General features: G+C 39.6%; 1 protein-coding gene across 2 annotated transcripts in view; it reads right to left on the reverse strand.

Annotated features, from left to right (window-relative positions):
• Positions 1-1,361: 1,361 nt before the first annotated feature.
• LOC140734927 (ras association domain-containing protein 9-like) overlaps positions 1,362-17,329 on the reverse strand; it is a 30,648-nt gene continuing 14,680 nt past the window's right edge. For both annotated transcript variants that reach the window (XM_073059640.1, XM_073059641.1), the window contains one exon: positions 1,362-7,952. In XM_073059640.1, coding sequence (XP_072915741.1) covers positions 6,666-7,952 — 1,287 coding nt within the window. In that variant the 3' untranslated portion in view covers positions 1,362-6,665. The remainder of the gene's footprint in view (positions 7,953-17,329) is intronic.

Below are 17,329 nucleotides of genomic sequence, written 5' to 3' on the forward strand. Positions count from 1 at the left end.
TATGTGCATTTGCACGATTTGTTGTCTTCCTCACTCTGGTTGATCTTTACTGCTCCTGTTATAGTTACTAATCTATAGATTTGCTGATACTTTAATAGTTGTATTGATTACAACATTTACTTTGAAATTTGAACTTTGTTATTGCAGTCTCGACTCCTTGCTGGAATGTTAACTAAATTTACTTTGGATCATGACTGAAGATATTGATAAGTTATCCTCCCTTTGTTATAATTTCATTTCACTGGATCTGTTGATGTTATTCTTGATTACAATGTTTACATGTAGCTAATATTATAATGCTCTTACTATCAATGTTCATTGTTGTGGCAATCTAGAAATTTTAAAAAAGTACTCTGGAACTTGATGAGTACTCTTCTCCCTAAAATTTAATGAAGTGAAAATCAATTTATTTTTTCAGAATTTTCATTGTTTCTAGACAGTGTCCAGTACCAAGTGTTCTCTCATTAACTTGGACTGTACATGCTCTACACAAAAAGACACAAAGATAATTATCATTGTCCTTATGTAATGTGGAAGATTGTTCTACATTAAGGTAAGATATTCTCTAGTTTTTGTTTGCTGCAGTATATTGATGTAATAGGAAAGTTACCAAACACTCCTTTTGAATTTTATGGTTCTAGTTTTTACATGCAGAACTATAACAACACCCACATTAAGAAGTTTCTGAACTATGAAGTCCTTCATTAAATTTCAATACATGGCCATAAATCATCATTTCACAATTTGTATCATGCTGAGTTGCAGAACAGCCATGATTTCAGCATATTAAATCTTTACTTTGTACTTTCAAGAGAAACAAGCATGCACTGGAATTAATATTTTGAAGCACAAAACTGTTGGTGCTTTAAAAAGTAGGCAAAATTAATAACCTGTTAAAGAAATGGTAAAATAAAAACCAATTTTGAAAAACAGATCTTTATTAAATGTAATAATTGTTGGATAAGAATTTTTGACTGTAATGATTGGAACCATATAGGGAATATGGCAGCTAATTTGCCAAGAGCAAGGACCTGTAAACACAATTAAGTAAGTAACCAGAACATTTGCTTAAAGAATTGAGTTGAAACCCATAATTTTATGAACATAAAATAGGTTCTGAGTTTCTGAAAGTGAAGAGAGCATGTTTTTAAGTAGTTACAAGAAAAAACATAATTTGAAATTTGTTTTTCCTTTTACTGGTTGTTTTATTTTTCTCAGTGTCTAATCTCTGCCAATTATCTGAGAAATGCAGAAGCAAGAGGAATTTTTCATAAATGTTTCCAGTTGCCATTTTACAATCTGATTTAAATTGATGTAATAATATACATATTAAATAATGACAATGACACTATTGCAGTATGTTAGTGAAAACAGTAGTCATTTTATTTATTTCAATGCTTAGGTTTGTTCAGCAGGTAACATAATTCCTCCAGAAAAAGATAAAAGAAAGCATAACAAGTTAATCACAAAAAGTAAGTGAAACAAAGCATAAAATAACAAAATACAAAAAAAACTTCCATTAACTTTTACACAAAGTTGTATTTAATCACAATTGAATTCTTTGGAGAAAACTGACATGTAAAAGTTGTCAAAGAAATACTTTTTAACAAGTCATGACCTTTCCATTTTATGGATCTATTATTGGCAGAGGGTTCAATGGCAGATACTTACTGTTCCCTGAACTAGGAAATTTATCTGGGCCATGTCATGGTCAAATTACCAAGGTCAAAGTTATTGCATAAACTTTTGATCTTACTTCAAAGAATCACACTTAACTTCAAATTAGTAACCAATGGACATTTCAACTGGATGATGATTCAGTGAATATATTTTCATGACTTATTTCAGCTGCAGAGTAAGTATTAATTATAAGCGAGATCACAACTGAAGTTTGTCATCTTACCATAATTTGCTCTTTCTAATACTATGTCTTGTATTTTCAGTTAAAGAAATTAAACAGCATGCATGCTCTTTTGAAATACTTTTAACCGTATGAGAGTACATAAGGAATTAATATTGTAGGCATGCTAACTATAATGATCTGTCATTTATGGGAATTGTAAACTGTTGCAAACACCAGTATTCAACGCCCACTGATAAACTGTCTTACACAGATTGGGACAGTTCATCTCAGTGCAGAGTCAAGACAACATTTAAGAACTATATTTTTCTGTAGTTTTCAAATGTTGCCCATGCCAGGAAAGGTCTGAAATCTCTATTCTCTGAAGGATATTGGTGAATCAATTAGGAGTTTCTGATAGTTCATAGTTTCATGATCTCCATTATTAATCATAGCTCTTTTCTCCAGATTTACTTTATTATTTGAATTCAAGTGTTCCAATTAGCATGGTAATTGCATGCCTCCTGTTCAAGAATTTGGTTACTTAATATCAGGCTACCATAATTACACAAAATAAGAAAATAATTTATATGTTCTCCATCTTTAAGAGAACAAAATGTATGGATTATCTATGATATTTTCTGCACCCTGAATTATTGTACTGAGGGTACCATTCCTGCCTTGCTGAATTTGCCAGATACTAGGAAGTAATGCAAATGGTAGGTATTGTTGTGTAAAATGCACAAAATGCTGGAGGAGCTCAGCAAGTTAGGCAGCATCTACAGAGAGGAATAAAAAGCTGATGTTTCAGGACGAGGACCTTTATGATGAGTCCTGGTGAAGGGTCTTGACCTGAAACATCGGCTCTTTATTCCTCTCTGTTGATGCCCACTGACCTGCTGTGTTCCTCCAGCATTTTGTGTATGTTACTCTGGATTTCCAACATCTTCATAAACTCATGTAATTTGTGTAATTTGCTTCAGTGTTCAAAGTGGCTGACATTTGAGATATATTGGCCTGTAGCATTAGCAGATACTTAAGGGATGAGCTCTACTGCCTCTGCAATTGTACAGAATATTCACGCTCTAAATAGGATTCACATTTTTCCTGGCTGAAATTGAACTGATTACAGGGCTACCCAAAAGCTGTTGGGAAAAATGTCATCTGGTCGCTGACTGAAAAGGATCTCATTTTGTCTCATTCCTAGCATAATCGGTGCAGCTTTGACAATGCAAAGTGACCTTAGTGTAGTAATTCCCCATGGACAAGTGTGTGTTTTAAAACTAACAAATTTCAAAATCAGGGTGGCCGGCACACAACGAACGACACAGTGCTAGATTGAACTGAACTGAATATGTTTGGACTCTTTCGAGGACTTTATGAGCTGGTGTTTTATATTTTGTATTTATTGCTCTTTTTTGCCGTTTGCACTATTTGTTTTTTTTGTGTGGAGGGGTGATGCTTTTCTTTGGATGGGTTACATGATTTTCTTTGTTTCGTGGCTGTCTGTGGGAAAACAAACCTAGGGCTGTATACTGCATATATTCCTTGAAAATAAATGTACCGGTACTTTAAATCTTTGAAATCTAAGTGAAGACTAAGCCTCAGTGTGCTGTGCTACCAATACTGAAGGAGTAATATGACATGATTAATTCACACTGTAATTCACATTAAAACCTTAGATTCCAAGAGGAAGGATATGAAACAAGTTGTACTCTCTTGCTGATTTCAAATATTATCCACTGTCTAATCCTGTGCAAGAGTCAATGTCAAACTTGCATATCAACAGAGAAATATAATACACCCTGGTTTCATTAATCCATCGGTCTTTCATACAAATTCATGCATTTCAGAAGGCTGTGTGCCTCTGCACATCAGGAAGTGATACAATAGCTTGGTTAAAGTTAATCCAAATGCTTACTTAATAAATAATAGCTCCTCATGATAAATTGATGCGTTAGTCACAATTAGATCGAGCATCCCCTCAACTCCATCCAGATCTGAAATAGAGGGGAATTCCCAGTCAGGACTCAAGGTAACCTTGCTGAGTAAACATTGGATAGTTTGTAGGGTTCAGTGATCCCTTGGCCCAGAGCAACTACCTGCCACCTTTGAGATTTCATCATTATCATCATTACGTGCCATGTCGTACAATGTGGATAATCATGGTCTTCCATCTGTCTTTAGTCTATGCCTGTGTGGAAGACCTCCTTCATGCTGTTGTTCTTATTCTTTTCTCTATCCATGACCATGATTGTTCTTGGCAAGTTTTCTACAGAAGTGGTTTGTTATTGCTTTCTTCTGGGCAGTTGAGATTTAAGGTCTGTAAAATGACCATGGCCACTCAGAATGCAATGATGAAGTTCAAAAAGTGTGGCTGCTTCAACATATTACAAAACAGGAGTCTCGCTGTTTACAGCACTAACAGGAAAAATTACTTTACGGACTAAAACCCTGCGATAAAGGTAACATGTCCATCTCGTACATGGCTGAACAACTTCAGGTATTTTACATCATATAGGATCCTACTGAGGCCTGAATACAGCAGACAGACTCACAATTAGAATGTTTTAATTTGTTTTAGAAGTCTACTAAATTTTAAATAATAATCTTCACACTTGGAAGCATGTACTTTCCCTAATCTCTGATGTGCACATAATGGTTATAGATCTCTCAAGACGTGCATCTGTCCCAGGTGTCCTTAACATGACCTGGGAAGAACTCGTGGGAAAATCTGGCAGAAAGAATTTTATGTCTGTTACAGAACAGCTGGACTTTTTTTTTCTTAATTCATATATATGAAAGTAATATTAGGCAGGTTCTATTCATGACACAAAACTCTAAACTATTTCCATTCTGTTCCAATGAAGTTTAATACACAGAATGGAAAGACAAACTTTTCTCTGCTATATCAATACTGCAAATTGGAAAACTAGCAATTTTTAAATCAAGATTTTTATTGCTGCTTTATAAATAGTTATATGGTGTCACTTTTGTATATAAATATAACTTTAAAATGAATTTTCAGCATTATTACTAATTTACATCGATACTTTTTACTCTAAGAAATCATATATGACATGTAGGCTATATATACACTGCAAGAAAATCACCCAATCTTCAAAATAAATGTTTGTTTTCACTAACTATTCATTAAAAGTCTTGATAACTTGCTATTCACTGTTAGCACCTGCCAACAATATGTCTGAATAGTGTAACTATAAAACTTACTACAATTCACTTCGGTTCATTGCATAACAATCTAAAGTATATAGAGTGGATTCCGGTTAACTGGGCCATCAGTTTATCAAGTCAGACTTTATTTGAGCCAACACTTAAAGAACAAAAACTAAACTGAGAAAATAGCCGGGATTACCTTTGATCCCACAAAGGTATTACCTTTAAGGGACACAATGCCGCTTAACTGGAAGAGTTTCCAACTAGCTCAGTTGAATGCACTTGTATGGTCGTCAGACACAACATATGCTTACAACTATCAGTTTTTAAATAGTACCAGTTACATATGTTTGTGTTCAAACAGCAGTGATTGTGTCACTGGTAATTAGTGAGGAATAAGCAGTAAGACAACTCAGAACTGTTTTGCTCACTGTGGTTTCAAGCATTCGGGCTTGGGGATGCCAGAAAGAGCCAGAGTGAAAATGAACGTATTTCACTACTTCAACAAGTTAGGAACTGCTGAAGTATGGGCAATCGTCTCGAATGTTACAATGAAAATGAAGACTTGGAGAATGTAATGATCTAAAAGCATTTCATGAAGGCAGTCCATTATCTGCAGTAGGTATCTGTGCTGATTTTGTTCACTTAGTCAATCAAGAGAATAGGGCAGTTGAATTCCTCTATCGATAACCATTAGGAACCAATACACTGTTTTACAGTACCGTAGATGTTCTGTACTTCGTTTAAATACTTACAGTATTACTAAGTTTATACCTTTCTACTATTTAAATAAAGTTTCCACTAGTTGGGGTTAATTGGGTCAAAATTTACTGATCCCGATGTGTGCCAATTAACAGGAATCCACTGCATTTGCATCCGTGTGTACCCATTAGTTTCTCTTGATGCCCATACGTACGCAGGGCACAAGCGCACAAACAGAAACGGTACAGATAGGTGGGCTGCACTGATGCAGGTTTTGCAGTGCATCCCCCGAAAATCGCACGAACTACTCGCTCGGGACTTTACGCATTACTTTTAAGGTGCTATCTTTGCGCAGTAGCATGTGCGGAGTCCAAGTGCTTTCACATTTTAAATCGGTTTATAAAGTTTCCCGATAAGTTGTCACCTTTACGACTTTCGCAACTTAAATCGGGAGTTTATTTTTCTAAAGCATTCTCTGCTTGTGCACCACTGGGTCCCAGTAATCGTTCGTCTAATCTTTCATGTTCACACCCAAGGCATGTATGCGAATGAGTGCGTTTGTATACATCAGAGTCATCTTAGTTCTCCTAGTGATCGTATTGAAGTCTTATAAACTGTTATGCCATGGCGCCTGGTCTTAAAAGAGAATAAGCATGTACAGGCAATTTCCACCACACTCTCCGAAGTTCCGGACCTGGAATGTTGGAACCCACACAGTCAATGACAGTCGCGATTGATCTCTTATCTTAAAGATTTGTAAGCGTTCAGGCTTCTTGCAGTTAAAAAAAAAAGTGACAGGTAACAACTAGTTGACACAGTAAGATGACGTTACATTTTCTCGGTTACCATTCAAACCGAATGTCGGTCATGTTTTTAAACATCGTATCCTCACACACACACACACACACAATAAAAAGATCATTTCGTTAACAAGCGGCGAGGATCACTAAAAGCAACTTGTGGAAGTGGGCACAACCTCGACACAGGACGGTTCAGAGTCCTGGCTGTGCGTAGAACTGATCCCGGTGTCTGAGTCTGTGTCGTTCACGTCGGAAGGTGAGGGAGGCTCCGAGCTGCCCTTGAGTCGGGCACTGGCACTCTTTCGGGGCGAAACGCACTTACTGGCAGGCTTGTACGGTCCGGACTCCGGAGCATCACCCTCCGCGCCCTCCGCCAGGTGCAAAGACTGCAACTGTTCGGCCAGTTGGTCGCACTCGGCCGCCTTCTGTGTCAGCACCTGCTCCTCCTGTTTCACTTTCTCCTGCACCTCTGTCAGGTTTTGCTGGAGTTGCAGCGCGACGCCCATGGCGGCTTCCAACTCGCTCTCGACTCTCTTGATCTCGGCCGCTCGCCCTGGCTGACCGATGCTCGGGGAGCCGGGGACACCCTGCGCCTTCCCCAGATCGCCCCCGCACAGCCTGGTCAGCTCCAGTTGGATCTCCGCTGACAGTTTCTCGATGGCTTCCCCGTGCTGCTCAAGTTGCTCTTGCAACTTGAAGGTGGCGTCCCTCTTGCTGAGGTACTCCTGAAGCGATGCCCTCTCACCTACCTGTCCGTCCCCCTCTCTGCTCTCCAGTAGGTAAGTCTCCTGGACGTAGTTCTCGCCCTCCTTCTGTATCCGCTCCAAGTGCGTCCACGATTCATACCCGTCAATTTCGGCATCAAGTTCCCTCATCCTCTGCAACTGTTGGCGGATGGTGTGGTCCTGAGATATGATCAGATGCACCAAGGTCTCAATCCCTTCTCGGCCCTGCTTTAGCTTTTTCATCTTGGCCAGTTTCCTGAAAGCTTTGCGCACCATCCTCCTCTGCTTTTCGGCCGGCAGGCTGTTGATGTACTGGGCGGCACTCAATTCCCCTTGTCCTCCCTTGTTCTGGATCACCTTGGCTTCTGCGCTCCTCAGCCCCGGCACGGCCAGGGAAGCCCCAACCTTGACCAGGACGAAATGCACGTTGGGCTGCTCCTCTCCCCAGGACGCCCAGAGCCTCAGCAGCTTGGTGGCGGGGGGCAAGAGCCTTTCGAAGCCCCTCCACTTCTCCACGATGCAGTAGTCTTTGGCAGGTGCGTGGAGCAGCCTGGTGGCGCCAGCGTTGGCGAGATGGTCCTCCAGTAAGGCCCTCACCACCTGGGCACAGCTGGTGCGCTTAGTCAAACCGCACACCAGCTTCTCTTCCTGGCACACCCACACCGCGATCTCGGCGCCGTCCAGCGATGCCATGGTCGCACTCTGAGCCTAATGTGGAAAGAGCAAGAGAGACGAGCTGTCAGAACGACGCGATGCCTTAAAACACAGACGCGCATACCAAAGTTTGGCTGAGTTAAGTTGCATTGGTCACGTGACTGTGGATACAAGCTGCCTAGTTTCCCGCAGGCAAACTCTCCTCTTGTGTCAGATCTGTACATTGAAAATACTGCTTCTAAATGCTTCTTAATTGACGAGACAAACTAACAAATAGGTATCACCCCATCCATAATTAAAGAATATGACAGCTTCAACTGTCTCCATGCCTTCTCAGCCTGTTCAACCTGTACAACCTTTGGAGCAGCAAATTGGGTAATGAAAGTGTCATCTGTATTCAGAGTGTTTCCCTTCCTTTTAGCACCCATTTGAATGTTGACCAAGAGCATGTCCCCCAATCCAAACCACTGTTTAAGATATTTTGGCTGCCAGTTGCAAATAGATTATTCCCTTTACCCATCTTTTCATGCTTTGAACCCAGTTTACTAGCAGCAAGCTGGGCCCCACACTACTGGCAATAACAAGAAAGTCCAGCATAATAAAAACAAAAGAATAAAAATATATTGTTATCTTCTGGACGTGGATTCACAAAAGTGAGATTAAAAGTTGATAAAACCTCACTACCAACTGTTTAACCGCTTGTTCATAAAGCACTTTAGATGAAGTGGAATTTATATTTGAAAACATCTTAAAGGTGCTGACAGTAATGTATCGAAGTTCTTCTGCTCAAACACATTTTACATTATCACATTATTAAGTTACCTGTTTTCGTCAGAAAACACTTACTTGATATGTTCAAACTTATATAAGAGCTGATAATTTAATTTAAATAAGAGCTGATAATTTGCAATAGTGTAGATATGTACTTGATTTGCATCGGCAGTGGGCCAAAGGTTTTGTTTCTATGCTGTACTCTTCTATGACTATGACATAATCCTTGGTACTGCATATACATTTAAAATATATAGGTGTTAACATTTTTCTCCCATATGTAACAAAATATATGGTTCACACACACACATATACATATATGTACAGTATATGAAATTAATTCTTGTTTTGTGCTTCAGTTTCTAATCTTCTTCCTGTTGTGCTGAAACACCCAAGAGCTGTGGGAATGCAGTTCCACAACTTTGGCAAGAGCATTCTTATTTAGGTTTGACAAGCAACTTCATTTTGACAGATGTGTGAAACCTGAATGGCATCTGAGATTTTTACATATCGAGACTCTTTTTAAAAAAATTATGTAGCTAACTTAATATGCCAAGTTCTTAGCATGTATGAAAAGCCCCTTGATTATAACTAATTGAACTTTAGAATCTATGTATCCATTATTGCTTGTTCTCATCCTCTCCAAAAGTTAAACATGAACAGAATTGTGTGAATAATATTCAATTAACATTAAGTTAAAGCCCATTAATTATTGATTAATTATTAATTTCAAAATACTTACTCCAAATGCGACCAAGATTGCAGGTAACACTTGTCAGAATATGAGGCAATAACATAACGTACTACCAGATTATTAGCTTGTGATAGTGGACCTTCCAGAATATCAGGTCATCTTGAGTTTGCTAATCAGCAAGTAATGCATGATACTTTTGCTACGCAAGACCATAAGACATGGGAGCAGAATTAGGCTATTCAGCCCACTGAGTTCTCTGTTATTATCATGGCTGAAAACATTTAAAAGTGAAGGACATGCTCAAAATACACCCTCCTAACTTATGATTAAAACTTTGATTTGTTGTGATGAAGGTAATACTTTAAACAAAGCACAATGTTGAAAATTCTAGCACAATTATGCTTTAATTTGGCATTTCACTTTGCATGTCGGAATGTTCAAGAAACGGGATGACAGTTTAGGCATTTAAAGACATTGATTGTTGATGAATAAAGTAAAGTAAATTTTATGGTCAAAGTACATATATATCACCGTAAATAAACATAGATTAGTTTTCTTGTGGGCATACTCAGCAAATCTATAGAATAATAATTATAACAGGATCAATGAAAGATCTACCAGAATGCAGAAAACAGCAAATGCAAATATAAATAAATAGCATCAATTAACAAGAACTTGAAGTAATGAGATAAAGTGTTCTTAAAGTCAGATCATTGGACATACCAATGATGAGGCAAGTGAGTGTAGTTATCTCCATTATTTCAAGAGCCTGATGTTTGAGTGGTGGTAACTGTTTTGAACCTGGTGGTGCAAGTCCTGAGGCTCTTGTACCTTCTACCTGATGGTAGCAGTAAGAAAAGAGCATGACCTGGGCAATGGGGATCTCAGATGATGGTTGCTGCTTTTCTACGACAGCTTTTCAGGTAGATGTGCTCAGTGGCTGCGATGTACTGAGCCAAATCCATTAACTTCTGCAGGATTTTCCATTTAAAAGCATTGGTGATCTTATAGAAACATATAAAATTTTGAAAGGGATAGATAAGGTAGAAGTAGGAAAGTTGTTTCCATTGGTAGGTGAGACTAGAACTAGGGGACTTTGCCTCAAGATTCAGGGAAGATTTAGGACAGAAATGAGGAGAAACTGTTTTTCCCAGAGAGTGGTGAATCTGTGGAATTCTCTGCCCAGGGAAGCAGTTGAGGGCTTCTTCACTAAATGTATTAAAGATACAGTTAGATAGGTTTTTACATAGTAGGGGAATTAAGGGTTATGTTGTAAAGGCAGGTAGATGGAGCTGAGTTTATGGACAGATCAGCCATGATCTTATTGAATGGCGGGGCAGGCCTACTCCTGCTCCTATTTCTTATGTTCTTATGTGTTTCCATACCAGGCCATGAGGCAGCCAGTTAATATACTCTCTACTACATATCTAAAGAAGTTAGTTGAAGTTTTAGATGTCATGTCAAATCTGAAGACTTCTAAGGAAAGATACATACCAAGTATTTTCAAACACTCACTGCTTCTAGATTGGGTCATAAATGCAAGTCTTATTTTGGTACACTGCGAACCATCAAAATAACCTCCAAGCAAATTAGACTGGACAATGGGTTTTCAGAAATTTGAAGGTGCCAAGTTATTATTTGAATAGACCTATAAATAAAAATGACATTTTGAAATGTGCTGCTGTGATTAGCCTTAGTTTCTGAAAAGGATTGACAATGCTAGGGCACGCTAAAGGAAATGAGATGTAGATTTTGAAATCTATTCATTTAGATCAAGTTCACAGTGCCACAAAGAATTGGATTTAAAGAACTTTTTTTGCTTCTGGGTTTCAGAGGCTTGTTCTCTAAGAAGGTATGGGAAGATTCTAGAGGTAATATTTAGTTAGTTGTGCTGGGATAAGAAATAAGAAACCATGTTAAAGTTTTACTAGGAGTGCTTGCACTTGGAATTTTATAGTGAATTTTCGGTCCTACATCAGGAATTAACCAAGCCCAAAACAGGGTACCAGTCAAGACAATTATTATGACATCCTATTTTAAGACTCTTGGCTACAGGAATGGACCTTACACAAGAAAGAGGAGAAGCAAATTCTTTGAAGAGTGCTCCACCATTCATTATGGTCATAGCTGACTTTTTACATAAACTCCAAATGGTCGACTTGATATAGAAGATGTCGTACAGAAGATGTTTGAAACTTCTGGAATTAGATCGCTAAGTGTTCTTAAACAGTTAGCTAGGCAACTTGAGGTGGACAGCAAAATGTGAACTGAGAAGCACAAGCATGAAATATACAGTATACCAGCAGAATTCAGTTTATCGTTAGAAATATACTTTCACAGGCAGCTTTTGTCTTTGGAGCAGCTTACCAATGTGTGCAGGAAGCGTGGATTTCCTATAAGCTCTCAAAAGGAGTTCATGGGAAGAGTATATATAACGCTGTAAAAATAAAAAGTGGAATTGCTGTAAACAGATTAGAAGAAGGCTCTGGAACATGTTGGGTACTTCATGGCATCAGAGGGAATGTTTTTAAGAATACTTCATAAGTTGAGCAGAAGTTCTTTCTCTCATTTTTGCCTCTCCAGGGGAATCCCAAGGCTTGGATGGGAGAGAAATTGTAAGACCCTGTTCATAGTTGTACTCTTTGCATTCTCGCCATTTTTATACACTTGTATCTTCATATGTGTCCTTTAGGGACATATTCTAACTATTTTCTGACGTCAACCACAATTTCTTCACGATTTGAGTAGAAAATTTGGCAATTTGTGCAACTCCAGCCTTAGGTCAGAAGCATATCAATTTTCAAATGTAACATTTATCTATTCTGAAACTATTATGGTAATCCAAAGGTGGCCTATACTACAATTTAAAAGTTGAAAGATATAGAATTAAAGTGTATTAAAACACATGAAATTATTGACCTTCCTACTCTACAACTTGGGGAGACTCTGTTCCTGGCTGGTATGAAGAGTAAAAAGAGAAAGTGATCTAAATTATTAGACTCTGCAGCTAAATGATTTCCTTCCAATCTTCCCTCTGTTTTCCTTCAAGCACCTGCGCAATTTGTTTGAGAGGCATACTGCAGAGAAACAAGGCCAACAAACAATATGCTGAAGGAAATCAATGGATCCAGTAGCTTCTGTGGGAGGAAAGAAGTTGTCGACATTTCTGGTCCTGATGCCTGACTTTTCCCTCCCACAGATGCTCTTCGGCCCATTGAATTCTTCTAGCAGATTGTTTGTTGCTGCAGATTCCAGCATCTGCAGTTTCTTGCGTTTCCATGGAAGTAGGCCCTTTGGCCAACAGAGACTACAGGCTGGCCATTAACCACCTCCTACACTAGTCTTAGATTGACCCTTTTTAAAATTCTCCACAGGATCTACCGCTCAGGGTAATTTACAGTGACTAATTAACCCACCGACTGCATGCCTTTGGGATGTGGGAGGAAGTCAGAAACCCACAGGGTCATAGGGAGAACAAACAAATTCCACGCAGAAAGCACCTGGAGGTCAAAATTGAGCCTTGCTCACTGCTGCTGTGAGGATGCTGTGCCACCCACTCTTCCTTTCCCATTGTGTCTTCGGTCATTTCAAACCCTGTTATTCTTCCATCCTACTTTACTTATCTATTATGCCCACGCTATGTCCACATTAGGAACAATCATGCCCACATTAGGAATAAGCAAAAACGCAGTATTAAAATGTGGAAGGTGGGGGAAGGGGGGGGATCATAGGTTCTTCCTTCACTTTCCAATCAGACTTATTTGTGGGTACCAATTTGAAATAATTTTGCAGACATGGTAAGGCCAGCTGAGGTGCCCGATGTTAATGGCCAGCATTGACTTCCTACTTCCATTCCCCTCAAAATACCAAGCTGAGGGGAATTACTTGGCTGATATAAACAACCAGTAACCAAAAGCCTATGTGAAGTACAAATGACTTTGAGGAGGAGGCTGAGGGGAAACATCGTCTCCCATTTGTTTCTGCATGTGGCAATCAGGCCGAAACCTGAATGTTTTGAATAGAATGCTGGTTGTTTAACCCAACTAGAAATCCAGAAAATTTTCAAGCTCTGAGTTTGAAACTGACAGCAGAGAACAGGGACTTTAAATTTAATTAGTTAATTCAGAAAATAAATGTAGATTGGAAAAATGTATCGGTAATATAGATAATTAAAGCATGAACTGATATTATATCTCATTTAATGTCCTTCAAGGTTGCCAGTTTAAATTAGGAATGAGGAGCACTATCATAGAAACATAGAAAACCTCCAGCACAATACAGGCCCTTCGGCCCACAAAACTGTGCTGAACATATCCTTACCTTAGAACTACCTAGGCTTACACATAGCCCTCTATTTTACTAAGCTCCATGTACCTATTCAGGAGTCTCTTAAAAGACCCTATTGTTTCCACCTCCACCACCAACAGGCCATTCCATGCACTCACCACTTTCTGTGTAAAAATCTTAACCCTGACATTTCCTCTGTACCTTCTTCCAAGTACCTTAAAAATATGCCCTCTTGTATTAGCCATTTCACTCCTGGAAAAAAGCCTCTGATTATCCACATGATCAATGCCTCTCATTATCTTGTATACCCCTATCAGGTCATCTCTCATCCTCTGTAGCTCCAAGGAGAAAAGACCGAGTTCACTCAACCTATTCTCATAACGCATGCTCCCCAATCCAGGCAACATACTCTGCACCCTTTCTATGGTTTCCACATCCTTCCTGTGGTGAGGTGACCAGAACTGAGCACAGTACTCCAAGTGGGGTCTGACCAGGGTCCTAGATAGCTGCAACATTACTTCTCAGCTCTTAAACTCAATCCCACAGTTGATGAAGGCCAATGCACTGTATGCCTTCTTAACCACAGAGTCAACCTGTGTAGCAGCTTTGAGTGTCCTATGGACTCGGACCCCAAGATCCCTCTGATCCTCCACACTGCCAAGGGTCTTGCCAGTAATACTATACTCTGCTATCATATTTGACCTACGAAAATGAACCACCTCACACTTATCTGGGTTGAACTCCATCTGCCACTTTTCAGCCCAGTTTTGCATTCTATCATTGTCCTGCTGCAACCTCTGACAGCCCTCCACACTATCCACAACACCCCAAACTTTATGTCATCACCAAATTTACTGACCCATCCCTCCACTTCCTCATCCAGGTCATTTATAAAAATCACGAAGAGTAGGGGTCCCAAAACAGAACCCTGAGACACACCACTGGTTACCAACCTCCATGCAGAATATGACCCGTCTACAACCACTCTTTGTCTTCTGTGGGCAAGCCAGTTCTGGATTGTCTTTCAACAGTGAAAAATTTATGGATTTCTTCATCCCAGAGAACTATGTGGGCAGATTTGTTGAATATATTTTCCACCGAGACTGGGTGGGATTACAACCAGAGATCATGGGTTAAGGGTGAAAGGTGAAAAGTTTAAGGGAAACATGAGGAGAAACTTCTTCACTCGGAGGGTGGTGAGAGAATCAGAATCAGGTTTACTACCACCGCCTTGTGTTGTGAAATTTGTTAACTTAGTAGCAGCAGTTCAATGCAATACAGTGTGGAACAAGCTGCCAGCAGGAAGTGGTGGGTGAGGGTTTGATTTCAACATTTAAGAGGAACTTGGATAGGTACTGTGAGATTCAAGTACATTTATTATCAAAGGATGTGTAAATTATACAACCTTGAGATTTACTTGCTCACAGGTAGCCATAAAGCAAGAAACCCACAAGAACCCAACTTAAAGAAAAAAGGAATAAAATTAAAAATAAACACGATGCGCAAGAGAAAGAAAAAAACACACAATTCATGCAAGCAGCTGAAGCGAACTCCAGCACTGAGAACCAATAATAAATCCTCAGATCTGACCCTGGAGCAGCCCAGAGTAGGCCCAAAGCCTCGCTTATTAGTTCGTCATATTAGTGAGTAGAGGCTCTGCAGTCGGGGCAATCTTCATAGCCTCGGCACCATGGAGATGACCATTGTAGAGAACAAGCAAAATTGGCTCTCATACTGATTGACACCCTGTCTTTTCAGTCTATCCGAGCTGACATTTATATTGACCCATCGACAGCACAGTGAAAGGCACCAGTGCGCTAGAGAGAAGAGTGAACATCAAGAAGAGTGAGCAATATCAGCTCTCGTGTCCGACCTGGGACGGTGTTTAGATTGTCTAAACAGCACATTGTACCTCGCACTAGGACCCAGGCACTGCTGTTGCGAAAGGCTCCGGGCCTAGTCCACGCCGCCCAGTGACTCACTCCAGGCCCAGATTCTGTCACCCAGCCCGAAGCTGTTATCAAACTCTTCATTTCAAATCAGCTCAGTGCCCAGAGCGATCCAACCTTGCTCCTGGACCAGTTGTACGGGCATCAGAACTCCAATTGCATTGATTCATCCCCTAAACTTGTCTCGCCACAGCACACCCCTTCACTGTTTGCGGTGATAATTTAACACAATTTACCTCCAAACAATTATTTTTAGTGATGTTTTTAGTCAGATTCCTTAGCTTTTTTGACTACCAGGGAACTGTTGCACATGTTTGGTACATGTTTGCACATCTTAACCTATACTTGATTGGGAGGGGTCTGGAAGTCCATGTTCTGGATTAGGTAGATGGGACAAGGCAAATTAATAACTTGGCATGGACTGGATGAGCTGGAGGGCATATTTCTGTGCAGTAGTGTTCTATGAATCTATGAGCTGGAGATGGAAGTCTCTCAGAAGGAGGTGGAAGCAGAGTATCTGAATAATGTTGGAAACAGATAAAAATAGAATCTTAATAACGAAGAGAGTAAGATTACCAGGGCTAAGCAGAACTATGGGATTGAAGTGACAACCAAATCTCATTTGACAACGGAGCAGGCTTGAGGGTCTGAGAGAAATGACCTGCTCCTGCGCCTCAGGTTCGGGATTGGGCAAAATGGGAACAGAACCAAAGCATGAGGGCTAGAATGAAGAGAAATTCTGTGAATTAGCTTGACCATGGTAAATTGCCGGAAGTTTTCAATGTTCACCTTAAACAGCAAAAAAATTGACCGAGCAGATCAGTTTTGAATGGTCAGTTGATCAAGCATACCATGCTGGAAGGTGAGAAAACAATGAATTCATGGTCACAGAATCTCTTGGTATAAACTATTGTATGGTTGGCTTGGTAATGTCAGGATCTTGAAAGCTAGAAGCAAAACATTTTGTCAATATTTGTCCTTGATTGTTTGTCAAAGTGTGCTAGATGTTCTCACCCCCAGCCTTATGGAGATCAAGGCCTCTGAAGTGCAAACATAACGCAGGCTGTTCAGGACCTGCTCACTGTTCAGAAATGTCTCAATCGGAGGCGTTCCAAAATAGTGGAAACAAATTTAAATAATCTTTAAACAGATTGAAAGTATGTTTGTTTAACAACAAACTCATCAGAATGTAAAGATGAAGAGAAGTTAAAAAAGATGTCGGAAACTTCAGTTAAACTTTAAGTTTTAACTTCAGTTTACAGTTAGCATTTTAATTAAATTGACTCCATTCAAATAAACTAGATAAGTCAGCCTTGTCTAGAGTATAACTGAGAGACCAGATACAAAGAGTATTTCTCCACTCACATTACAGAAAACTGACAATGGTGATCCCAGGAGTTGGTGAAGGATCAGACTCACCCACATCTGATGTCTGGTGCATTCCATATGACTTGGTACAGAAGTCTGGAACATGCTAACAAATACATTGCACCTAATTACTGGTTCACTATTTTCCTTTTTCTCTCTGCTGCCTTCAGGTAGAAGGTACAAGAGCCTCAGGAGCAGTTACTACTCCCCAACCATCAGGGTCATGAACAAAGAGGTTAACAACACCCATTTGCCCATCCAGTGAGAAATTCCCACAACCAATGATCTCACTTTAAGGACTCTTTATCTTGTTATCTCATGTTCTAATTTTTGCTATTTATTTATATTTGCATTTGCACAGT

Source organism: Hemitrygon akajei, chromosome 10 (assembly GCF_048418815.1).
Source record: "Hemitrygon akajei chromosome 10, sHemAka1.3, whole genome shotgun sequence".
NCBI classification, from domain to species: domain Eukaryota; kingdom Metazoa; phylum Chordata; class Chondrichthyes; order Myliobatiformes; family Dasyatidae; genus Hemitrygon; species Hemitrygon akajei.